The sequence below is a fragment of the Dendrobates tinctorius genome, unplaced genomic scaffold (genome assembly GCF_039654945.1).
Source record: "Dendrobates tinctorius isolate UK_male_01 unplaced genomic scaffold, ASM3965494v1 ptg000038l, whole genome shotgun sequence".
NCBI lineage: Eukaryota > Metazoa > Chordata > Amphibia > Anura > Dendrobatidae > Dendrobates > Dendrobates tinctorius.
Window position 1 is genome coordinate 27,684,637 of NW_027361706.1, and position 27,376 is coordinate 27,712,012.

Genomic DNA, 27,376 nt, shown 5'->3' on the forward strand with positions numbered 1-27,376 from the left:
AAAAACAAAAGCGTAAATTTTTTGGGTCAAAATCGCCTGGTCAAGGGGTTAAAGAGGCTTTTCAGGGCACAGATACTGATGGTTATCTAGGACTAATATATTGGTTATTTATCTTTAGCAGTGCCCCAACTCCAGTCCTCGCAGCCCCCAACAGATCATGCCGTCAGGATTTCCTTTGTATTGCCAGGTGAAATCCTGAAAACATCATCTGTTGGGGGTCATTGATCTATTGGACCCATCTGCTAGTGATGACCTATCTTAACACCTGGGCTTTGGCTCTTTCGCTTTTCCTCCCCTTCTTTCAGGAGACATAACTCTCCTTTTTTTTTCTGCCATTTCATGGCTTGTTTTTCTTTTTGGTTGACCAGTTGTAGGGGTTGAAAGGGGGTTTCCGCCATCATCAGGGGGATTCTCCTGCTCCCTTGATGGCCAGTCCGAGCCTGATTTTTTTTCTCTTTCTATGGATGTACTTTAGATAGATTGGACTTTTATGGATGAGCTGATATCTTTATTAAAAAGGATAAAAAGTATTGATACTAATTTTTTAGATTTTATTAAAACTTTTTATTTTTTTTAAGTTGCTTGGGGGACTTAAACCTGCAGTTGTCTGATGGCTTATACAATACACTGCATTATTATTGAATACTAGCTGAAGAGCCCGGCACTGCCCGGGCATAGTAACTAACTGTGGTTAGTTATAGCAAATTATAATTATCCTCCATCCCATAGCCCATGCCCATATACCCATCATACATATCCACGATCCCATAGGCCCGTGCCCATATACCCATCATACATATCCTCCATCCCATAGTCCCATGCCCATATACCCATCATACATATCCGCCATCCCATAGTCCCGTGCCCATATACCCATCATACATATCCTCCATCCCATAGTCCCGTGCCCATATACCCTTCATACATATCCGCCATCCCATAGTCCCGTGCCCATATACCCGTCATACATATCCTCCATCCCATAGTCCAGTGCCCATATACCCATCACACATCCTCCATCCCATAGTCCCGTGCCCATATACATATCTGCCATCCCATAGTCCCGTGCCCATATACCCATCACACATCCTCCTTCCCATAGGCCCGTGCCCATATACCCATCATACATATCCTCCATCCCATAGTCCCATGCCCATATACCCATCATACATAGCCTCCATCCCATAGTCCCATGCCCATATACCCATCATACATATCATTCATCTCATAGTCCCATACCCATCATACATATCCTCCATCCCATAGTCCCATGCCCATATACCCATCATACATATCCGCCATCCCATAGTCCCATGCCCATATACCCATCATACATATCCTCCATCCCATAGTCCTGTGCCCATATACCCATCACGCATCCTCCATCCCATAGTCCTGTGCCCATATACCCATCATACATATCCTCCATCCCATGGTCCCATGCCCATATACCCATCATACATATCCTCCATCCCATAGTCCAGTGCCCATATACCCATCACGCATCCTCCATCCCATAGTCCCGTGCCCATATACCCATCATACATATTCGTTATCCCAAAGTCGAGTGCCCATATACCCATCACACATCCTCCATCCCATAGTCCCGTGCCCATATACCCATCATACATATCCTCCATCCCATAGTCCCGTGACCATATACCCATCATACATATCCTCCATCCCATAGGCCCGTGCCCATATACCCATCACGCATCCTCCATCCCATAGTCCTGTGCCCATATACCCGTCATACATATCCTCCATCCCATAGTCCTGTGCCCATATACCCATCAAACATCCTCCATCCCATAGTCCTGTGCCCATATACCCATCACGCATCCTCCATCCCATAGTCCCGTGCCCATATACCCATCATACATATCCTCCATCCCATAGTCCCGTGACCATATACCCATCATACATATTCGTTATCCCAAAGTCGAGTGCCCATATACCCATCACACATCCTCCATCCCATAGTCCCGTGCCCATATACCCGTCATACATATCCTCCATCCCATAGTCCCGTGCCCATATACCCATCATACATCCTCCATCCCATAGTCCTGTGCCCATATACCCGTCATACATATCCTCCATCCCATAGTCCCGTGCCCATATACCCATCATACATATTCGTTATCCCAAAGTCGAGTGCCCATATATCCGTCATACATATCCTCCATCCCATAGTCCCGTGCCCATATACCCATCAAAGGTCAAGATGTAAGAGTCTACAGCGTCCCCAGTCGCCAGTGTGAAAATTGCACCAGTATTGTTTTGTATTTGTAGCTCCCATGGTAGCCCATGGGTTCCCTTCAATCGCACTAATGGTTATTCAGTGTTATGATTCATGTTCATCCTTTTTAGCACAGTTTCATAGATGTAGAATAGCAGGTATACCCTCGTACAGCCCGTTCATGAACCAATATAGTATTATTTTTAGGGTTTTTTTGGTGTATTATTATTTCTCCTTTTTTATGATATTACATACATTTGTTTCTTGGTGAATCATTATTATATTTGTCTTATAATTAGTTTGCAGATAAGCAGCTCTCACACTCTATCTATATACTGTATTTATTACAGACACTAGAGATTATTTCTGGCAGTTCCCTGATCCGCCAGCAGGGGCGCACTTCCCTCCCCGCCGCCGCCTGCAGTGCAGAGCAATGTCAGCAGCGCTGTGTGCCCGCCGGGGGCGGCCGGGGCTTGTGGGGTGCAGTCGGGCGCTGTGTGCCCAGCTGAGTACCCCCCCTCACCAGCAGGACCCTGGCACGGAATGTGGCACAGCCCCAGCGCAGAGAAGTGCACGGGAGAAAGTAGACGGCAAAGCCCAGCTGTGGAGCCGCTACCGTGAGATGAAGAAGCTGGTGCACGGTGAGTGCGGGGAGCACCGGCCATGCTGGGAGTGCGAGGGCTGCGCTGCAGGGGACGGAGGACTGGCGGGAACAGGTGTCAGCTGGGGGAGGGTGGGCGACCTGTGAGGGGGCGAACAGACTGCTGTAGTTACGCGTGTCAGAGTGACAGCTGCTCAGCCACAGTGGAGACTAGTGGTGGTAGTACATACATATGGTAGTAGTGGTATACACACGGTGGTGGCAGTAGCATATACACAATGGTCACAGACTCACAGTAGTAGTGGTATACACACGGTGGTGGCAGTAGCATATACACAATGGTCACAGACTCACAGTAGTAGTGGTATACCCACGGTGGTGGCAGTAGTACTATACGCTTTGCAGTGGCGCTAGTAGAGGTATATGCACGATGTTGGCGGCAGTAGTAGTATACACACGGTGGTGACAGTAGTAGTGGTGTGCGTACAGTGGTGGCGATGGTAGTATACACACAGTGGCGGCAGTAACACTATACACGTTGCGGTAGTAGTGGTATAAGCACAGTGGTGACGTGGTATGTGCACGATGGTGGCAGTAGTAGTATACACACAGTGGCGGCAGTAATACTATACTCTTGGCAGTGGTAGTAGTAGTATACACACAGTGGCGGCAGTAACACTATACACGTTGCAGTAGTAGTGGTATAAGCACAGTGGTGACGTGGTATGTGCACGATGGTGGCAGTAGTAGTATACACACAGTGGCGGCAGTAATACTATACTCTTGGCAGTGGTGGCAGTAGTAGTAGTATACACACAGTGGCGGCAGTAACACTATACACGTTGCGGTAGTAGTGGTATAAGCACAGTGGTGACGTGGTATGTGCACGATGGTGGCAGTAGTAGTATACACACAGTGGCGGCAGTAATACTATACTCTTGGCAGTGGTGGCAGTAGTAGTAGTATACACACAGTGGCGGCAGTAACACTATACACGTTGCGGTAGTAGTGGTATAAGCACAGTGGTGACGTGGTATGTGCACGATGGTGGCAGTAGTAGTATACACACAGTGGCGGCAGTAATACTATACTCTTGGCAGTGGTGGCAGTAGTAGTAGTATACACACAGTGGCGGCAGTAAAACTATACACGTTGCGGTAGTAGTGGTATAAGCACAGTGGTGACGTGGTATGTGCACGGTGGTGGCAGTAGTAGTATACACACAGTGGCGGCAGTAACACTATACTCTTGGCAGTGGTGGCAGTAGTAGTGGTGTACGCACAGTGGTGGCAGTAATACTATACACTTGATGGTAGTAGCGGTATACGCACAATGGTGACGGTAGTAATATACGCTTGGTGGTGGCAGTAGTAGTATACACACAGCAGCTGCAGTAATACTATACACTTGGTGCTGATAGCAGCAGTAGTAGTATACAGCTATAGTGGATATAAATAGTGTACACACCCGAGTTACCGTAAAATACCAGATTTCTGTCATATAAAAAACACATAGTAATCAGAGTTGCCAGCTTGACTTTTTTTTTTTTTCTGGACAACTCATCAAAAAATCATGGACAGACAGTATTTTTTACGGACACATTAGAAAACTATAACAAATCATTATAATTCATACTTGTCTCCAGCCCATAATTCTGGTATGATTTCCACTGCAATCACTATAAAATTACACTCAGAATATTCTGTATAAGTTTCTTTACCTTAAATAAAAAAATCACAGAAGCCATTTTTTATAGTGGACAGGGGAAACTGTGCCCCGTCTTTACGGACGCCGTGCCCCGTCTTTGTGGGCGCCATGTCCCGTCTTTGTGGACGCCGTGCCCCGTCTTTGTGGACGCCGTGCCCCGTCTTTGTGGACGCTGTGCCCTGTCTTTACGGACGCTGTGCCCCATCTTTATGGAAAATGTGCCCCATCTTTATGAACTGTCTGGAATTTCTGGACGGTTGGCAACTGATGGCAAGAAGAATAATTTCTGAACTTTTTCCCAGTTTCTTGTCTCCCATAATCTGCACAAAGCAATAGAAAAATAAATGGAAATATTTTTGGGTTCAAAAAAGAAAAAGAAGACTTACTGCGCTGATAGGTGATAATTAGCTGATTGCTGGGTGTCCGACCGCTGGGACCCTCCCTGATTGGCAGAACGGAGACCTTTTATGCCCGTTAGAATGGGGTAGTATCGCTCTTGCTCGACCCGCCGTCCATTCTTTCACCGTGGGGCTTCCCAGCAGCCGCTCTATTTTGTTATGGGGATAAAAATTCCCCGACATGCTGATCGGTGTATGTCCCAGCGGTCGGACCCCACGATCAGCAAACGATCACCTATCCGGCGAACAAGTAATAATTTGTATCCACTGGAAAACCCTTGACATGTCAATTCTTTCTGCGGATTGAAAACCGCAGATAATCCGTGCGGAAAATTCCGCACCGTCTGCATTGCGGTTTTTGATTCCCATAGGGAATCAAGGTACTGTACACTGCAGCAAAAACTGCTGCGGGTCCGCAGCGGCCAAAACCACTGCGGAAACGCAGCAAAATCCGCAGCGTGTGCACACAGCCTTAATGGTCCCAAAACTCATTGGACAGTTGTGAGCTGTCCAGTTCTTCGCCAACAGTTGTCAGCTGTCCAGTCCCTCCCTGACAGCTGTCTCTCCTGACTCTCCTAAAATAAACTATACTTAGCTCCCGGGCCGGCACCATTCTTACAACAGTATACAGATATAAACCATATCATATTGCCACTGAGCTGCAGTCATCACTATTCTGGCCGACCACATGCGTGCTTTTAATTCATGATGACGGCAAAAAACGGACATGTTTCCATGATTTTTGCACAAGACATATGGTCTACAAAAAACCATTGACACTTGAACCATTAATGGGTACATGCTATATCCGTGAAAAACATTGATACAACTTGTACATGAGAAACAGACATCTGAATGAGGCCTCAGGTATAAGAAATGTATTAGCTATGCTGTAGAACAAAAAAGCAGCACAGAGTGAAAAGGCGCATGCTTCATAGGTGTGGCAGAGGTCAGAAGGAGCCATTCACAGATATGCGGCCGGCACTGAGTGCTGCTTCTCTTGTATGTGCAGCTCCCACTTCCCCTGACCTCATGTTCAGCTCCTGGCTCCGTTCTCATCTTTTGCTCAGTGTTCGATTTCATGCGTACTAATGCACATGAGGATGATGTAAAAGTGTAAAAATTGATCTAGAGGTGTTATTGTGACTTCTGTATGGAGGTATGCTTAGGGACGTTGTCGTGCTGAAAGGTGAAATTCCTTTTCTTCAGTATTTTTTTAGCAGAGGTTTGAAAGTTTTGATTAAAAATTGACTGATATTTGGAAGTGTTCATAATGTCCTCCACCTTGTCTAAAGCCCCAGTTCCTGCTGGAAAAAAGAACCCCAATAATGCTGCTTCCACCATGCTTCACTGTGGGTATGGTGTTTTTTCTGTGATGCGTAGTGTTGGTTTTGTGCCAAACATACCTTTTGGAATTATGGCCAAAAAGTTCAACCTTGGCCTCATCAGACCTTAAAGGGATTATCCACTACAAGGACAACCCCTCCTTGAACTAAATGTTTGGCCCCCATAAAATAATAAAGCCTATACTCTCCGCCGGCGCCGTTCTTGTGATGCCGGCACACTCTCTCCTCGGGGCTCTCGTGCAGTGTTGTGACTCGTGACCCTGGCGCCCAATCAGTGCTGGTGTCACTGATCCTGACTACATACGGATTGAACATGGAGAGGAAGCCAGGGATCAACAATATCCCAGACTTCCTCTTCATATTTAATCCATACGTAGGCGGAGACAGTGAGGCCAAAGCTGATTGGGTGCCAGGGTCATGTGCTCTGGTCTTGCTAACCTGGACAGGCCAAACATATGAAGAATACGGGAGATAGTTGTCACATGCAGTACACAACCAGTACTTGCCGGACATTTCTACAGCTCCTTTAATGTTGTTGTAGTCCTCATGGCAGCCTACAAAATCATTCTTTTTCTTGTTGCTTCAATTTTTGAGGAATATTCATTTCTAAGTAATGTTATTATTGTGTCCAATTTAAGCCACATCTTGATGACCTTCTTCAGTGTTCCATGTTTTATCTGATGCATTGGAAATTTTTTTGTATCCTTCTGACTGATAATTTTTAGCAATGAGATCCTTTGCTGTGTTGTAAGCTGATTACTCACCATGGATTTTCCTGCAAAATGCAACTAAGAAAATTCTTATAGAACAGCTACACTTTATATGGGGTTAATCAGAGTCACTGTAAATGGTGGCAGCTGAGCACTGACTACTTGAGTAACATGAGTGTAAATGCTATTGGCTAATTCTGAACCAAATCCCCAATTATAACGGGGTGGTCACACTTATGCAACCACTTTATTTTAGTTATGTTATTTTTATTTCCCTTCTCAAAATGATTTCAGTTTACTCATCGATGGATTTCTACAGATTATGGGTGACATTAAAGGTGGAAAAAGTTCTGAAATGATTCTTGGTATGATTTTTATATATGACAAAAAACTGGAATTTTAACAGGGGTGAGAAGACTGTTTACAGTGGCGTGTAAAAGTTTGCACATCCCATGTCAAAATTACTGTTATTGTGAACAGTTAAACAAGTTGAAGAGGATATGATCTCTAAAAGGCCTAAAGTTAAAGATGGCACATTTCCTTTGTATTTTTGGCAAAAAAAATATTGTCATCTTTTACATTTTAAAAATTGCGAAAGGGAAAATGGTCCAATACCAAAATTTGGCACCCTGTGTGTCTAGTACCTAGTAGCACCCCCTTTTGCAAGTATAACAGCTTGTAAACGCTTTTTGTAGCCAGCCAAGAACGTTTCCATTCTTGTTTGAGGGATTTTCATCCATTCTTCCTTGGAGAATTCCTCCAGTTCTGTGAGATTCCTGAGTCGTCTTGCATCCTCTGCTATTTTGAGGTCTAGCTACAGATTTTCAGTCATGTTGAGATCAGGGGACTGTGAAGGCCATTGTAAAACTTTCAGTTTGCACCTTTAAGGTCCTCTATTGTGGATTGTGACATGTGTTTAGGATCACTATCAATTTGTAGAAGCCATCCACTTTTCAACTTCAGCTTTTTTACAGTTGGTGTTATGTTTGCATCAAGAATTTGTTGAAATTTCATTGAATCCACTCTTCCCTCTACCCATGAAATGTTTCCTGTGCCATTGGCTGCAACACAACCCCAAAGCATGATTAATCCTCCACCATGCTTAGTGGTTGGTGAGATGTTCTTTTCCTGAAATTCTGTGCCCTTTTTTCTCCACACATACATTTGGTCATTGTGACCAAAGAGTTCTATTTTAACCTTATTGGTCCCCAGGACTTGTTCCAAAATGCATCAGGCTTGTTTAGATGTTCTTTTGCATACTTCTAATGCTGAATTTCACAGTGAGGATGCAGGAGAGGTTTTCTTCTGATGACTATTCCATGAAGACCATATTTGTGCAGGTGTCTCTGAACAGTAGAACAATGTACCACAGCTTCAGAGTCTTCTAAATCTTTCTGAAGGTCTTTTTGCAGTCAAGGGGGATTCTGATTTGCCTCTCTAGCAATCCTACGAGCAGCTCTCGCTGAAACTTTGCTTGGTCTTCCAGACCGTATCTTGTTCCTAGTAAGTGCCATTTCTAAATTTCATTTGGATCTGAAGAAATGGCAACTTGAAAACGCTTTCCTATCTTCTTATAGCCTTCTACTGCTTTGTGGACCTCCACCATTTTCATTTTCAGAGTGCTAGGCAGCTGCTTAAAAGAACCCTTAACAGCTGCTGTTTTTTGGCACAAGGTTAGAGGAGGCTGGGTTTTTATAAAGCTGGGAAACTTGCATCACCTGGCCTTTCCTAACGATGATTGTGAACAAGCCATAACCTTAACAGGCTAATTAAGGTCTGAAACTTTGGTCAAAGTTATCTGAGCCTACAAATCTCCAAGGGTGACCAAAGATTTGCATTGGCCCATTTACCTTTTTGTAATTTTCAAAATGTAAAGAATTACTATATATACACGGCTCAAAAAAATAAAGGGAACACTTAAATAATAGAATATAACTCCAAGTAAACCATACTTCTGTGAAATCAAACTGTCCTCTTAGGAAACAACACTGATTTACAATCAATTTCACATGCTGTTGTGCAAATGGAATAGACAACATATGGAAATTATTGGCAATTATTAAGACCAGGGCTGTGGAGTCGGAGTCGTGGAGTCGGAGTTAGTTTTGGTTGGAGTCGGTAGAAATGTACCGACTCCAGCTTTAAAAAAAATGTATTAATATTTCATAATTGAACTTTCATATGAATTTTATAAATGTTACTCAAATATATATGTTCTATCAAACTATGAACAACAGTGATAAGCAGTTCTGCTGGAGATAGAGACATTTCTTACTTCTTGTGTGTCACTGTTCTCCACTGCCCTTATCTAATCTTAAGGGGGTTTTACACTAAGCGATATCGCTAGCAATATCGCTAAAACGTCACCGCTTTTGTGACGTTATAGCGATATTGCTAGCGATATCGCTATGTGTGATAGTTAACAACGACCGGCTCCCCCGCTGTCCATCGCTGATCGCGCGAGAATGCCCGGCTCCATTTCTCGTCGTCAGCTTCCTGCTGGGGCTTCCTGCTGTGACGACGAGCGACGCGTGGAGGCGGGCGGGAGGACGCCAGGATCGCTGTATGTGAAAGGTGAGTATTGTGCGCTGCGTCGCTGCTGCATCGCTGTGAGATCTTTCTGTGTGACAGCTCACTATCGATCATTTAGCGATGCACCAGCGATCCTGACCGGGTCGGATCGCTGGTCGGATCGCTGGTGCATCGCTAAATGTAAAAGGGCCTTTATACTTGGTTAACCTCATGCTGCCCCAACCCCCCTACTTACAATGTATGAAACTGAAAGTGAAAATGTGTTGCAAATTCTTAGTAGTAAAGCTCCTCCTCTAGACTAGATCATACTAGGTGTGCGTCTTCCAAGCATCTCACAGCTGCCTGCTACTCAGAAGAGGAAGACTGTAAGAAGTATTATCCTTTCAACAAACTTTGCATCAGTTAACTGTGAGTACATGAGGAATAATAACAGTATTACTGACCACTATATCAGTTGTACGACCTGGCAATAATTTTGTACAATTGTTTTTAGGAAAAACAATTGTCATTTGGATTGTGAATGCAGAATTAAAAACCTGAGAATGTCAAAGAAGCATCACATTAAATCAGCTGTATTTGAACATTTCACCATCACTCAAGATAGAAAACATTATGTCTGTCAGTGTATGACAAATGATCCAGACGAAAACAAATGCTGTGAAGCCAAGATGAGTGCATATTCAGGCAAAGATAAAAATGCTCCTACCAGAGCTTCTAATCTAAAGAGACATTTACAGCGCTTTCATCCAGAAGTACTGAAAGCAGTGGATGAGAAAGACTGCATCCAAACCAATGAACCAGTGCCCAGCTCTTCCAGCCAAACAAAGGAGCAGAGAACTTTGCAGCCATCAGTTGCAAGATATTTTGTCAGTGACAAAGTTACTGTGACAATGACAGTAGATACATTTAAAAAACAGATCATAGAGCTTGTTGTAAAGGATAGTGTGCCTATTTCATTATTTTCACGACCAGCTTTTATGTGTCTGAATGGGGAAATGGCCCGCAAGCTTGGTGTTTCTCTGGAGAGAGAGAGTATTAGAAAATTAGTAATCGAAGAAGCTTTTAAACAAAAGGAAGAACTTAAAAAAACTCTCAAGGGACGCTTTCTGTTTCTTAAAATGGATGCCTGCACACGTCACAGAGTGAACTATTTTGCCATCAATGTCCGATTTGTTTGTGACAAAAATGAAATAGTTACCAAGACATTGGCAGTAAAAGACACCAAAGCTCATCACACCAGTGAGTTTCTCCAGGTCTTGGTGGAAAAGGTTCTGCAAGACTATGAACTTAAAAAAGAGCAAGTTCTTTCTGTCGTAACTGACAATGCTTCAAATATAAGTACTATTAAGCTAATGAATGAGAGTAATGATGGTGACCAGCAGCTAGAAGAACATTCTGGGTCCACAGACACAGAAATGTTTGAAATAGAGGAACACAGTATTGTAACTGAGGAGCAAACTGAAGTTGCTTCAGATGAACAGCAACATGATAGTTTAGATGATCTTGTTGAAACTGTGTCAATATGTTCTTTCATTCATCACATGCGCTGTGTTGTGCATACACTACAGCTGGCTATAAGAGACAGTCTGCAAGAAGGACATGCTGCTGCACTGATTGGCAAGGTGAGAAAATTGGCTACTGTTGCCAGAACCCCTAAAGTTGACTCAATTTTGAAGAGACGTGCTGGAAAAGGGGCAATTATTGATCAAGCCACACGATGGGGCAGTACTTACTTAATGATTCAGCGCTTGGTTGAACTGAAAACCTTTCTTGTAGACATGGCTAACCCTCAACTGACGCTAAATGAAAGTCAGTGGAATCAGGTGACTGAGCTGGAAAAATTGCTAGAGCACCCATTTACAGTGACTAAAAAATTACAAGCAGAGGACTTAACTCCAGGTATTTTCTTATAGGAGTGGAAGAACCTGATGTTTCGCCTGTCCCAAAGAGGAGGGTTAATTGCAAGTGGCATTGCTACATCAATGAAACGGAGAGAGGAGCTACTATTACAAAATAACATTCTTTTGGCAGCTGTTTATGTAGACCCAATGCATCGGATTCTTCTAGATGATCAACAGCTAAGTAAAGGAAAAGAAGCTCTGTTTGAAATAGCAGTAAGGATGAAAGGGTTGCAGAACAGTCAGGAGGAACAAGAAGAATTTGGTCGTCCTGCCACATCTTCACCCTCATCATCAACTGATGAAGAATTTAATTTCGAAAAATATTTGGATCACAAGGACCGTGCAAAGCGTTCCCGCATAGAAGAAGAGTCATCCCCATCAAGGAACACAGCCAGTACATTTCAGCAGAATTTTTCATGTGCACTAAAAGAAATTGAGAAATTTGACCGTTCATCAAAAATAACAGTGCAACAAGCGATTCCTCTGTATCCTGACATTGTCAGAGATGTTGCCCGAGTGGTTACTGCTTTGCCACCAACACAAGTTAGTGTAGAGAGGTTGTTCTCTGCTCTCAAAATAATTAGATCAGATTTGAGGGCATCCATGAAGGAGGATCTGACAGAGGCAATACTTTTTCTGAGGACAAATTTATAGATTTCTTCTTATTAACTGCATAAAAGTGTTTATTGCATATTTACTTACAGTTTAGAAAAGTTTATAAAAGTTATTTGCTATATTCTATTTGTATTCTAATGTAGTTTTTGCTCTAAGTGGTCTGATTACTTATATGATGGTGAGAAACTGAATAAGCACGATGTTTAATATTTTACAACAGTAAATTTGTTGTTATGAATTGGCCATTTATGAAGGAGCCGGAGTCGGAGCCTGATAAAATCCAGGAGTCGGAGTCGCAACTGTGGCTTACCGACTCCACAGCCCTGATTAAGACACCCTCAATAAAGGAGTGTTTCTGCAGGTGGGGACCAAAGACCACATCTCAGTACCAATGCTTTCTGGCTGATGTTTTGGTCACTTTTGAATGTTGGTTGTGCTTTCACACTCGTGGTAGCATGAGATGGACTCTACATCTACAACCCACACAAGTGGCTCAGGTAGTGCAGCTCATCCAGGATGGCACATCAATTCGAGCTGTGGCAAGGTTTGCTGTGTCTCTCAGCGTAGTGTCCAGAGGCTGGAGGCGCTACCAGGAGACAGGCCAGTACACCAGGAGACATGGAGGAGGCCGTAGGAGGGCAACAACCCAGCAGCAGGACCGTTACCTCTGCCTTTGTGCAAGGAGGAACAGGACGAGCACTGCCAGAGCCCTGCAAAATGACCTCCAGCAGGCCCCAAATGTTCATGTGTCTGCACAAACGGTTAGAAACCGACTCCATGAGGATGGTCTGAGTGCCCGACATCCACAGATGGGAGTTGTGCTCACAGCCCAGCACCGTGCAGGACGCTTGGCATTTGCCACAGAACACCAGGATTGGCAAATTCGCCACTGGCACCCTGTGCTCTTCACAGATGAAAGCAGGTTCACACTGAGCACATGTGATAGAGTCTGGAGACGCCGTGGAGAGCGATCTGCTGCCTGTAACATCCTTTAGCATGACCGGTTTGGCAGTGGGGCCATAATGGTGTGGGGTGGCATCTCTTTGGAGGGCCGCACAGCCCTCCATGTGCTCGCCAGATGTAGCCTGACTGCCATTAGGTACCGAGATGAAATCCTCAGACCCCTTGTGAGATCATATGCTGGTGTGATTGGCCCTAGGTTCCTCCTAATGCAGGACAATGCCAGACCTCATGTGGCTGGAGTGTGTCAGCAGTTCTTGTAAGATGAAGGCATTGAAGCTATGGACTGGCCCGCCCGTTCCCCAGACCTGAATCCGATTGAGCACATCTGGGACATCATGTCTCGCTCCATCCACCAGCATCACGTTGCACCACAGACTGTCTAGGAGTTGGTGGATTCTTTAGTCCAGGTCTGGGAGGAGATCCCTCTGGAGACCTACCGCTGCCTCATCAGGAGCTTGCCCAGGCGTTGTACGGTAGGGAGGTCATACAGGAACATGGAGGCCACACACAATACTGAGCATCTTTTCCTTGTCATGAGGCATTTCCACTGAAGTTGGATCAGCCTGTAATTTGATTTTCCACTTTGATTATAATTATCATTACAAATCTAGACCTCCATGGTATTCCCTTTATGTTTATGAGCACTGTGTGTGTATATTAATATATCTAATATATAAAGCTCAAGTGTGTGTATGCGTGTATGTATGTATGTCCGGGATTGGCATCCGCACCGTCGCAGCTACAGCCACAAAATTTGGCACAGTCACACGTCTGGACCCCGAGAGTGTCCTAGGCTATGTTGTGAGGCGAAATTTTAACCCCGCGCGTTCCAATTCACCAAACAATTTTGCCCCTATCTACATAATGGGGGGAAAAAGTGTGTGTGTTTCAAGCCCCGCCCCTCATTATGATGTTATAATGGTTGCCATGGCGACGCTGATGTCATCATAGGTTGCAAGCCTCTCCGCTCATTATGTCATAATGGTTGACTGTGGGATGGAGGATGTGTGATGGGTATATGGGCACTGGACTATGGGATGGAGGATATGTATGATGGGTATATGGGCACGGGACTATGGGATGAAGGATGTGTGATGATGGATATATGGGCACTCGACTATGGGATGGCGAATATGTATGTTGGGTATATGGGCATGGAACTATGGGATGGAGGATGTGTGATGGGTATATGGGCACGGGACTATGGGATGGAGTATATGTATGACGGGTATATGGGCACGGGACTATGGGATGGAGGATGTGTGATGGGTATATGGGCACGGGACTATGGGATGGAGGATATGTATGACGGGTATATGGGCACGGGACTATGGGATGGAGGATATGTATGACGGGTATATGGGCACAGGACTATGGGATGGAGGATGTGTATGATGGGTATATGGGCACGGGACTATGAGATGGAGGATATGTAAGATGGGTATATGGGCACGGGACTATGGGATGGAGGATATGTATGATGGGTATATGGGCACGGGACTATGGTATATGGGCATGGAACTATGGGATGGAGGATAATTATAATTTGTTATAACTAACCACAGTTAGTTACTATGCCCGGGCAGTGCCGGGCTCTTCAGCTAGTGTGTGTGTGTGTATATATATATATATATATATATATATATATATATATATATATATATATAATTTGACTTTTTTTATCTAGAATATAAAGGAGATGTGTCATCTAAATTTAACTTTAGGCCTTCTAGAGTTCATTTAATCTTAAACTTGCTTAATTGTTCACAATAGTGGTAGTTTGGACCAGGGGTGCCCAAACTTTTCATTCCGCAGGCTCGCCCCGGAGCACGAGCATCTCATTAACTCAAAACTGAAAATACAGATTAAACAACAACCACAAGACGGATTTCATCAACCAAGGTATCATTGTAATCAGTATAACGGTACTGAGCTGACACTGTCTGTAGGTTACTGTGCACAATCCTGCTGACAGGTGCACTTTAAAGACATTACATTTTGTCACTGAGAGGAGAAGAAGCTGCAGCCAGATCAGGCGGGTCTACAGTGGGAATAAAAAAATGTGGGGTGTTCTCCATACACATACAGTCGTCCATTCCTGCCGAAATCGGCGTGTTCAGCTTACACTTATCTAATGTGTATGGCCACAAAGTAATCATGATAATCTTAGGGGTTACTGTAACACTTGATGTGTCCTGCCAGGTTTGGCCAGGCCTTGCTCTGTCCAGCTTAGGCTACTTTCACATTTGCGCCATTTTGCGCAGCGTTTCGTGCGCAATAGAAACACCTTAACCCCTTTCTGACATTAGACGTACTATCCCGTCCATGGGACCCGGGACCCTATGCCCATGGACGGGATAGTACGTCTAGCGCGATCAGCGGCGCCCACGTGGTGAGCGCCGCTGATCGCGGCCGGGTGTCAGCTAATTATCACAGCTGACACCCGGCACAATGTGTCAGGGGCGGTCACGGACCGCCCCCGACACGTTAACCTCTTGCACACCGCGATCAAACATGATCGCGGTGTACCGGGGGTTAAAGGGAAGCATCGGCAGGGAGGGGGCTCCCTCCGTGCTTCCCTGAGCCCCCCACGGCAGCGCAATGTGCAGCGCTGCTGCTGGGGGCTCTTTCCCTGCAGGCCCCTGAATCCAAGATGGCTTCCTCAGTGCCTGCAAAGCGCAGGCATGAGGAAGTCTGCTGCACTGCCTGTGACAGATCGCTGATCTGTCACAGTGATCTGTGATGTGACAGATCAGCGATCTGTCACAGGACAGTGATGTCCCACCTGGGACTATGTAATAAAGTTAAAAAAAAAAAAATAAAAAAAAGTGTTAAAATAATTTTAAAAAAATCGCCAAATAAATTAGAAAAAAAAAATATTCCCCCAATAAATCCATTTTTTTAGAACTAAAAAAAACAATAAAAGTACACATATTAGGTATCACCGCGTCCGTAACGACCCGCCCTATAAAACTGTCCCATTAGTTAACCCCTTTGGCGAACCCCTTAAAAAATAAAAATAAAAAACGAAGCAAAAATAATGATTTATTATCATACCGCCAAACAAAAAGTATAATAACGCGCGATCAAAAAGACGCATATAAATATCCATGGTACCGCTGAAAATGTCATCTTGTCCCGCAAAAAACGAGCCGCCATACAGCATCAAAGTGCTCACCACACATCTAGATAAGTTCCGTGGGGGTCTAGTGTCCAAAATGGGGTCATTTGTGGGGAGTTTCAATAGTTTAGGTACATTAGAGGCTCTCCAAACGCACATGACACCCGCAGAATTCTCTCAAAGTCTGCATTCCAAAACGTCACTACTTCCCTTCTGAGTCCCGACGTGTGTCCAAACAGTAGTTTTCTCCCACATATGGGGCGTCAGCGTACTCAGGACAAATTGGACAACAACTTTTGGGGTTCAATTTCTCCTGTTACCCTTGGGAAAATAAAAAAAAATGGTGACTAAAAGATCATGTTTGTGGAAAAATTACGAATTTTTTATTTTCACGCCCGGGCATTATAAACTTCTGTGAAGCACTGGGGGGTTCAAAGTGCTCACCACACATCTAGATAAGTTCCTTGGGGGGTCTAGTTTACAAAATGGTGTCATTTGTGGGGGGTTTCCACTGTTTTGGTACATCAGGGGTTTTCCAATCGCGACATGGTGTCCGATCTCAATTCCAGCCAAAAACGTCAAATGGAGCTGCTTCCCTTCCGAGCTCTGCCATGCGCCCAAATAGTGGTTTACCCCACATGTGGGGTATCAGCGTACTCAGGACGAATTGCACAATAAGTTTTAGGGTCCTGTTACCCTTGGGAAAATAAAAATTGGGGGTGAAAATATCATTTTTGAGGAAAAAATATGATTTTTTAATTGTATCGCTGTACATTATAAACTTCTGTGAAGCCCTTGTGGGTTCAAAGTTCTCACCACATATCTAGATAAGTTCCTTGGGGGGTCTAGTTTCCAAAATGCGGTCACTTGTAGGGGGTTTCCACTGTTTAGGTACATCAGGGACTCTCCAAACGTGACATGGCGTCCGATCTGAATTCCAGCCAATTTTGCATTGAAAAAGTCAAACGGCGCTCCTTCCCTTCTGAGCTCTGCCATGCGCCGAAACAGTGGTTCCCCCCCACATATCAGGTATCAGCGTACTCAGGACAAATTTCACAATAACTTTTGCAGTCCAATTTCTCCTGTTACCCTTGGTAAAATAAAAAAAATTGAACCTGAAGTATTTTTTTTGTGAAAAAAAGTTAGATGTTAATTTTTTTTATAAATATTCAAAAAAAATTCTTGTGACGCACCTAAAGGGTTAATAAACTTCTTGAATGTGGTTTTGAGCACCTTAAGGGGTGCAGTTTTTAGAATGGTGTCACTTTTGGGTATTTTCTATCATATAGACCCCTCAAAGTGGCTTCAAATGTGATGTGGTCCGTAAAAATATAATGGTGTTGCAAAAATGAGAAATCGCTTGTCAATTTTTAACCCTTATAACTTCTTAACAAAAAAAAAATTTTGGTTCCAAAATTGTGCTGATGTAAAGTAAACATGTAGCAAATGTTAGTTATCAAGTTTTTTGTGTGCCGTATCTCTGTGATTTAAGGGCATAAAAATTCAAAGTTGGAAAATTGCGAAATTTTCGCCAAATTTCCGTTTTTCTCACAAACACAAGTTATTTGAATGAAATTTTACCACTAACATGAAGTACAATATGTCACGAGAAAACAAAGTCAGAATCACCGAGATCCATGGAAGCATTCCAGAGTTATGACCTCATAAAGGGACAGTGGTCAGAATTGTAAAAATTGGCCCGGTCATGAACGTGCAAACCACCCTTGGGGGTGAAGGGGCTAAAAAACTGCATCATGCGTTTTTGCATGCGTTTGTGTTTTTTATGCGCATTCCTTCTCTTGGGGCTAAAACCAGTGTCTACACATTTTTACTCCAAAAACGCAGACTAACGCATGTCCATGCGCACGCCTGCGTTCCCATAGACTGCAATGCTTTATTTTGTCACATTCCCTGTGCACTCTTGCGCATGGGTTTTTTTTTACGCCTTTCGGCAGACCCAAAAATGCAACAGGTTGTGTCTGGTGCGCCTAGGCGCACATCTTGAAAAAACACATGCTCACAAGAACGCGTGCAGACGCAAGACCATGTGCCCCCCATGTTAAACATAGGTGCGCATGGACGCGCACTATGTGCTGCGCAAAAAAACGCTAATGTGAAGCCAGCCTTAATGTTATGTTGGAAGGTAGGGGCTTGTTTGCTTTGCCTGGATTGTAGGCTGTATCACTGCAGCCATGTCTGCTGCGGAAAGTGGTCACTTAATTCTTTATGGAATAAATGAATAATGTAGTTTGTTTTATCTTTCAGATCTCCTTCCGCCCGGTGTATGCAACCTGCTAAATCCAGCAATCATATGTTCCAACAATGAGATCTGTCTGGGAGACATTGAAGTCTATGGATTTGATTATGACTATACTCTGGCTCAGTATTCTGATATGTTACATAAGAAGATATTTAATACCGCCCGGGACATCCTCATACAGCAGTACAAGGTGCTGTGCCGTCATAGTGCGCTATGTGTCTTAATTCCTAGCAGAAAATGAAAACCTTTAAAATAAAACTAGGGTCCTGTTTGCAGCTTTCAACTTACTTGGTCACTGTTTCACTCTGCCATACTATATGTTGCCAATATAGGCAATCATGGGAAAATGCAACTAGCAGTCCAGAAGCTTAAAGGGAATCTGTCAGCTATGTAATCCGAGGGCAGCATGATGTAGGGGCTGAGATCCTGATTTCAGCGATGTGTGACTTTCTAGGCTGTCTCAATAAAATCAGTGTTTTATCAGCAGGAGATTATCACTACAGGACTAGTTGTCTTGTGCATGGTAGTCAGCCTGCTCTGTGTAGCCCCGCCCCTACCACTGATTGGCAGCTTTCTGTATACACTGTCAATTAGTGGTGTGGTGAGGGCGGGGTTATACAGAGCTAAGCATTGAGAGCACTGCCAGTTCTGGAGCAGAGAAAACTGATTGTATCACAACTGCATCATAAACAAAGTGATACATCACTGGAATCAGGGTCTCTGTCCCTACATCATGGTGCTGTCAGATTACATAGCAAAAACCTGGTGACAGATTCCCTTTTATGCACTATCCCATGCATTTATTTTATATTGTCCCGTACTCCTTTTTACAAAACAAATGGACATTCATCACATCATAAAGACACAGTGATCCATTATCTCTCTTGGTACATGAATTTCATTGAATCTGTTAGGTGCAACTTACTCTGTGTAGGGAAGGTAACCTATGTGTGTGTTTTCATATGTTGCATGGGCTACAGTGAATTCACTGCCATAAATTTCCACCCTATTGCATTATGTATGTTTAGAGAGGTGGCACATATACAATATCTGTATAGAAGCTGGTTAGCCCAATACCTGTCTCTTTAACCCTTATTAATCTGCAGAGTTTCGATCCAATCAGTGGTCAGGAATGTCAAATTAACCCCTTAGCGACCGCCGATACGCCTTTTAACGGCAGTAATCAAGTGTACATAAACCACAGCGCCGCTAATTCACGGCGCTGTGGAGAAAGTGAATGGCGTCCCCCCAGTGTCGGATTTTCTCCGGGGTCTCGGCAGCCGGGGGTAGCCGAGACCCCAGAGAACATGAATCGGCCGGTTTTTACCGACCCCGGTTTTGCGATCGCCGTTATTAACCCTATAACGGCGACCGCAAAAAAGCCGTGATTTTGCATTAAATTTCTCTTTCCTCTGATGTGACCGCACATCAGAGGAGAGAGAACTAGGGTCCCCGATTTCCCCCCCCCCCCCCCCCGTACCTCTCCGTGGTCCCACCGGTGTCCTCTGGTGGGCGCTGCCATCTTGGATCCAGAAGAAAATGGCGGGCACATGCGCAGAGCGCCCGCCGGGAATCTGCCGGCTCCGGCTGGCAGATTCCAGTCATTCATTTTGATCACTATGATAAACTACCATAGTGATCAAAATAAAAAAAATAGTACCTAACCCCCCCGTTTATCACCCCCTTAGTTAGGCCAACATAACGAAATAAAGAAAATATTTTTTTTTTTTCAGTTTTCCATTAGGGTTAGGGTAGGGCTAGGGTTAGAATTAGGGTTAGGGCAAACTAGGATTAGAGTTAGAATTATGATTAGGGATTAGGGTTAGGGGTGTGTTGGGGTTAGGGTTGGAGCAAGAATTGAGGGGTTTCCACTATTTACCAACTTTAGGGGTCTAAAAATTGCGGTCTAACAAATCACTTTTGTGGAAATTAATGACTTTTTATTTTCACGGCTCTGCGTTTATAAACTTCTGTGAAGCGCTTGGGGGTTCAAAATGCTCACCACACATCTAGATAAGCTCCTTGGGGGGGTCTAATTTCCAAAATGGGGTCACTTGTGGGGGGTTTCCACTGTTTAGGCCCATCTGGGGCTCTGCAAACGCAACATGACGCCCTCAGACCATTCCATCAAAGTCTGCATTCCAAAATGGCACTCCTTCCCTTCCGAGCTCTGCCATGCGCCCAAACAGTGGTTCCCCCCACATATGGGGGTATAAGCGTACTCAGGACAAATCGCACAACAGCTGTGGGGTATGATTTCTCCTGTTACCCTTGTAAAAATAAAAATTTGGGAGCAAAAAGATCATTTTTGTGGAAAAAAAAATAGATTTTTTATTTTCACGGCTCTACGTTATAAACTTCTGTGAAGCACTTGAAGGTTCAAAGTTCTTAACCACACATCTACATAAGTTCCTTAATGGGTCTAGTTTCCAAAATGGGGTCACTAGTTGGGGGTTTCCACTGTTTAGGCACATTAACCCCTTCACCCCCAAGGGTGGTTTGCACGTTCATGACCGGGCCAATTTTTATAATTCTGACCACTGTCCCTTTATGAGGTCATAACTCTGGAACGCTTCCATGGATCCCGGTGATTCTGACATTGTTTTCTTGTGACATATTGTACTTCATGTTACTGGTAAAATTTCATTCAAATAACTTGCGTTTATTTGTGAAAAAAACGGAAATTTGGCAAAAATTTTGAAAATTTCGCAATTTTCCAACTTTGAATTTTTATGCCCTTAAATCACAGAGATACGGCACACAAAAAACTTGATAACTAACATTTCCCACATGTTTACTTTACATCAGCACAATTTTGGAACCAAAATTTTTTTTTGTTAGGAAGTTATAAGGGTTAAAAGTTGACCAGCGATTTCTCATTTTTACAACACCATTTTATTTTTAGGACCACATCACATTTGAAGCCACTTTGAGGGGTCTATGGGATAGAAAATACCCAAAAGTGACACCATTCTAAAAACTGCACCCCTTAAGGTGCTCAAAACCACATTCAAGAAGTTTATTAACCCTTTAGGTGCGTCACAGGAATTTTTTTGAATATTTAAAAAAAAAATGAACATCTAACTTTTTTTCACAAAAAAAGTACTTCAGGTTCAATTTTTTTTATTTTACCAAGGGTAACAGGAGAAATTGGACTGCAAAAGTTATTGTGCAATTTGTCCTGAGTACGCTGATAACTGATTTGTGGGGGGGAACGACTGTTTCGGCGCATGGCACAGCTGAGAATGGAAGGAGCGCCGTTTGACTTTTTCAATGCAAAATTGGCTGGAATTCAGATCGGACGCCATGTCACGTTTGGAGAGTCCCTGATGTACCTAAACAGTGGAAACCCCCTACAAGTGACCCCATTTTGGAAACTAGACCCCCCAAGGAACTTATCTAGATATGTGGTGAGAACTTTGAACCCACAAGGGCTTTACAGAAGTTTATAACGTACAGCGGTACAATTAAAAAATCATATTTTTTCCACAAAAATGATCTTTTCACCCCAATTTTTATTTTCCCAAGGGTAACATGACCCTAAAAGTTATTGTGCAATTTGTCCTGAGTATGCTGATACCCCACATGTGGGGTAAACCACTATTTGGGCGCATGGCAGAGCTCGGAAGGGAAGCAGCGCCATTTGACGTTTTTAGCTGGAATTGAGATCGGACATCATGTCGCGATTGGAAAACCCCTGATGTACCAAAACAGTGGAAACCCCCCACAAATGACACCATTTTGGAAACTAGACCCCCTAAGGAACTTATCTAGATGTGTGGTGAGAACTTTGAACCCCCAAGGGCTTCACAGAAGTTTATAACGCCCGGGCGTGAAAATAAAAAATTCGCATTTTTTCCACAAACATGATCTTTTAGTCACCATTTTTTTTATTTTCCCAAGGGTAACAGGAGAAATTAGTCCCCAAAAGTTGTTGTCCAATTTGTCCTGAGTATGCTGATACCCCATATGTGGGAGAAAACTACTGTATGGGCACACGTCGGGGCTCGGAAGGGAAGTAGTGACGTTTTGGAATGCAGACATTGATGGAATGGTCTGCGGGTGTCATGTTGCCTTTGGAGAGCCCCTAATGTACCTAAACAGTGGAAACCCCCCACAAATGACCCCATTTTGAAAACTAGACCCCTTAAGGAACTTATCTAGATGTGAGGTGAGCACTTTGAACCCCCAAGGGCTTCACAGAAGTTTATAATGCCCGGGCATGAAAATAAAAAAATCGTATTTTTTCCACAAACATGATCAATTAGTTCCCAATTTTTTCATTTTCCCAAGGGTAACAGGAGAAATTGGACCCCAAAAGTTGTTGTCCAATTTGTCATGAGTACGCTGACACCCCATATGTGGGAGAAAACTACTGTATGGACACACGTCGGGGCTCGGAAGTGAAGCAGTGCCATTTTGGAATGCAGACTTTGATGGAATGGTCTGCGGGTGTCATGTGCGTTTGGAGAGCCCCTGATGTACCTAAACTATTGAAACTCCCCACAAGTGACCCCATTTTGGACACTAGACCCCCCACGGAACTTATCTAGATGTGTGGTGAGCACTTTGAACCCCCAAGTGCTTCACAAAAGTTTATAACGCTTGGACGTGAAAATAAAAAAATCATTTTTTTCCACAAAAATGATATTTTTGCCCCCAATTTTTTATTTTCCCAAGGGTAACAGGAGAAATTGGACCCCAAAAATTGTTTTGCAATTTGTCCTGAGTAGGCTGATACCCTACATGTGGGGGTAAAACACTGTTTGGGCGCATGGCAGAGCTTGGAAGGGAAGGAGCACCATATGACTTTTTCAACTCAGAATTGGCTGGAATTGAGATCAGACGCAATGTTGCATTTGGAGAGCCCCTGATGTGCCCAAACAGTGGAAACCCCCAATTCTAACTCCAACCCGAACCCCCAACACACCCCTAACCCTAATCTCAGCCCTAACCCTAGCCCTAACCCTAATGGAAAAATGGAAATAAATACATTTTTTTAATTTTATTATTTTTCCCTAACTAAGGGGGTGATAACGGGGGGGTTTGATTTACTATTTATGGCGGTTTTTATGTTTGGCGGCTGTCACACGCTGAAAGACGCTTTTTATTGTAAAAATAGTTTTTGCATCACCACATATTGAGAGCTATAATTTTTCCGTATTTTGACCCACCGGGTCATGTGAGGTCTTATTTTTTGCAGGACAAGTTGACGTTTTTATTGGTACCATTTTCGGGCACGTGACATTTTTTGATCGCTTTTTATTCCGATTTTTGGGACGCAGAATGAACAAAAACCAGCGTTTCATGAATTTCTTTTGGGGGGGGTGCGTTTACACCGTTACGCGTGCGGTAAAATTGATAAAGCGGTTTTATTCTTCGGGTCAGTACGGTTACAGCGATACCTCATTTAGGTCGTTTTTTTATGTTTTGTCGGTTTTATGCAATGAAAACTATTTTATATAAAAAATAATTATTTTTGCATCGCTTTATTCTGCGAGCTATAACTTTTTTATTTATTCTCTGATGATGCTGTGTGGCGGCTCGTTTTTTGCGGGATAAGATGACGTTTTCAGCGGTACCATGGATATTTATATGCGTCTTTTTGATCGCGCGTTATTACACTTTTTGTTTGGTGGTATAATAAATCATTATTTTTTGCTTCGTTTTTTATTTTTATTTTTTAAGGGGTTCGCTAAAGGGGTTAACTAATGGGACAGTTTTATAGGGCGGGTCGTTACGGATGTGGCGATACCTAATATGTGTACTTTTATTTTGTTTTTTTTTATTTTCAAAAAATGAATTTATTGGGGAATATTATTTTTTTTTTTTTTTTTTTTTTTACTAATTTATTTGGCGATTTTTTTTTTTTTAAAATTATTTTTACACTCTTTTTTTATTTTTTTTTTTACTTTATTACATAGTCCCAGGTGGGACATCACTGTCCTGTGACAGATCGCTGATCTGTCACATCACAGATCACTGTGACAGATCAGCAATCTGTCACAGGCATTGAAGCAGACTTCCTCTTGCCTGCGCTTTGCAGGCACTGAGGAACCAGCTTCCTGCAGGCCCCCAAAGGCCCCCGTCGCCATCTTGGATTCGGGGGCCTGGAGGAAAGGAGTCCCCCGCAGCAGCGCTGCACATTGCGCTGCCGTGGGGGGCTCAGGGAAGCACGGAGGGAGCCCCCCTCCCTGCCGATGCTTCTCTTTAACTCCCGGTACACCGCGATCGTGTTTGATCGCGGTGTGCAGGGGGTTAACGTGTCGGGGGCGGTCCGTGACCGCCCCTGACACATTGTGCCGGGTGTCAGCTGTGATAATCAGCTGACACCCGGCCGCGATCAGCGGCGCTCACCACGTGGGCGCCGCTGATCGCGGTAGACGTACTATCCCGTCCATGGGCATAGGGGCCCGGGTCCCATGGACGGGATAGTACGTCTCATGTCAGGAAGGGGTTAAGGGCTCTCCGACTGCAACATGGCATCCGATCTCAATTCCAGCCAATTCTGCGTTGGAAAAAATCAAACGGCGCTCCGTCCCTTGCGAGCTCTGCCGTGTGCTGAAAAAGTGGTTTACCCCCATATATAGGGTATCAGCGTATTCAGGAGATATTGTACAATAAATTTTGTGGTTGATTTTTTCTTTTAACACTTGGGAAAATAAAAAAATTGGTTCTGAAGTAAATTTTTTGCAAAAAAAAGTTAAATGTTAATTTTTTCCTTCCACATTGCTTTAGTTCCTGTGAAGCACGTAAAGGGTTAATAAACTTCTTGAATGTGGTTTTGAGCACCTTGAGGGGTCTAGTTTTTAGAATGGTGCCACTTTTGGGTATTTTCTGTCATGTACACCCCTCAAAATGACTTTAAATATGTGGTGGTCCCTAAAATAAAAATGGTTTTGTAAATTTTGTTGTAAAAATGAGAAATCGCTGGTCAACTTTTAACCCTTATAACTTCCCAACAAAAAAAAAATTTGCTTCCAAAATTGTGCTGATGTAAAGTAGACATGTGGAAAATGTTATTTATTAAGAAATTAGTGTGACACATCTCTCTGATTTAAGGGCATAAAAATTTAAAGTTTTAAAATTGCAAAATTTTCGCCATATTTCCGTTTTTTTCATAAATAAACACAAGACTTATCGAGGAAATTTTACCCATAACATGAAGTACAATATGTCACGAAAAAACGATCTCAGAATCAGCGGGATCCATTAAAGTGTTCCAGAGTTATAACCTCATAAACGGACAGTGGTCAGAATTGTAAAAACCTGGTCATTAAGCTGCAAACTTGCTCTGTCGCTAAGGGGTTAATGCAAAACTCCACGACCTCTTCTTGTTAATGCCTATTTATATCAGTGTATAGAAATTGAGTCAACGCATACTGGCACTGAAATCCTATAGGATGGTAGCGGTTACCCTGTAAGGATTAGGGGAGGAAAAAATGGTGGCGCACTCGCGCTCTCTTGGAAAAAAAAAACCATGTATCATATAGAAAACAGAAGGGGAATAACACTTAACTTTTATTAAAGATCAAAATAAATAAGGCTATTACTGGTAGTGAATTGTTAAGGAGCATCTGCCCCTAATCTGCCAAAATTGCACGTTACATAAGGTATTGCTTCTAATTATCACGCGATGGCATCCTAGGGTATCACCACTAATAGGCAGGATAGGTCATTTGAATTAAACACCCCTATCCCAAAACATGTTTCACCGCATTCGCAGTCCCATCCCCTGATGGCGAGGCTTTCATCCCATGATGACGAGTCCCCCATCCCCTGATGACTGGCCAGAGATTGACAGCAACAATTTAATAGGTTAACAGCAGCAGGTGGAGCGCAGTAAGAGGCAGATGCTGGTTGCTTTACACAGCCATCATCTGCCGAGAATGGGACAGGCTCAGCTGCTGATCTCGCTCCATACACAAGTTCCTGAAAGAGTGCCATGCCAACAGATAAAATCATATTTCCAGTACATCCCTCCGGACAGCACACCAGGAGGTAGTCCTTCTTTGACCTATGACAGGACAGGTTCACAGAGAAGTTAAAAGGCCGCTCTCACCTCCACCCTTGAGTGCTTTTCCTGTCTGTACAGGGGATAATCGCACGAGTAGTTGCTCCTAGTGTGAAGATATCTTATCATGTGGAGCTTCATCGTATGGACTCCGGAGCGTGGTAGGGATCCTGGCCTCCCCTTCCCTGTCATACGGTTCGGGGCTTACACCTCTCTGAGTAGAGGTCCCTCACTTATCAGTCGCTGTATCAGAGTACGGACTCGGGTGGAATCGGACGGTCTCTGCCTTCCTTCCACCTGTCAAGCTGTCCAAGGCCTATACTTCTCTGGGTAGAGGTCTTGTACTTTTGTTGTGAATCAGCAGTACAGCATCATGTGGCAGAGAGTCCCATACTCTCACTACTCTTACAATAAAGAATCCATAGTCTCAGGGCTCTTACAGTAAAGAATCCATAGTCTCAGGGCTCTTACAGTGACCAAGGTTCAGTCTGAACCCAGCAGGACCAGTAAAAAACAGTCCTTTGTAATTAACCACATGCAAGCTATTACAGCAGTCCTCCTTGTGTTTGTGGCGGTGGCTATCACCATACTTTGTGTGTAGTAGGTAGTGTGTAAGGTCTATTCTATGGCTGCGGTGTTTCTACCTATAATTTATCTAACAATCATTATTGATGTGGGGGTATAACGGGGATGGTCTCGCTCGGTTTTCTGCTTTGTAATTTGTCTAGCACATTTATACTGAATATTTGGCATTACAGACCTATGTGGCACTCACTACAGGGATTTATCTTTACAAATCTCTAGAATTGTCTGTATTTTCTTCTGACTACTGATCGTTTTTATATCTAGTTCTTGCCCAGGATTTTGCTCCTTTGGGCTTTTCTACCCACCCTGGTGCTATTTTTCTGGCACTACTCCTGGTGTCCTAGGGGACGTACTGGAGAAGGGAAATTAGACCTACCAGCA

The 27,376-nt window shown here is 43.7% G+C and overlaps 1 protein-coding gene across 2 annotated transcripts in view; it reads left to right on the plus strand.

The window, feature by feature from the left end:
- Positions 1 to 2,630: 2,630 nt before the first annotated feature.
- Positions 2,631 to 27,376, plus strand: part of NT5DC2 (5'-nucleotidase domain containing 2) — a 79,727-nt gene continuing 54,981 nt past the window's right edge. For both annotated transcript variants that reach the window (XR_012231898.1, XM_073574321.1), the window contains exons 1-2: positions 2,631 to 2,883; positions 18,402 to 18,586. Coding sequence is in view for 1 of the 2 variants with exons in the window: in XM_073574321.1 (XP_073430422.1) it covers positions 2,676 to 2,883; positions 18,402 to 18,586 (393 nt within the window). In the remaining variant the exon portion in view is untranslated. The remainder of the gene's footprint in view (positions 2,884 to 18,401; positions 18,587 to 27,376) is intronic.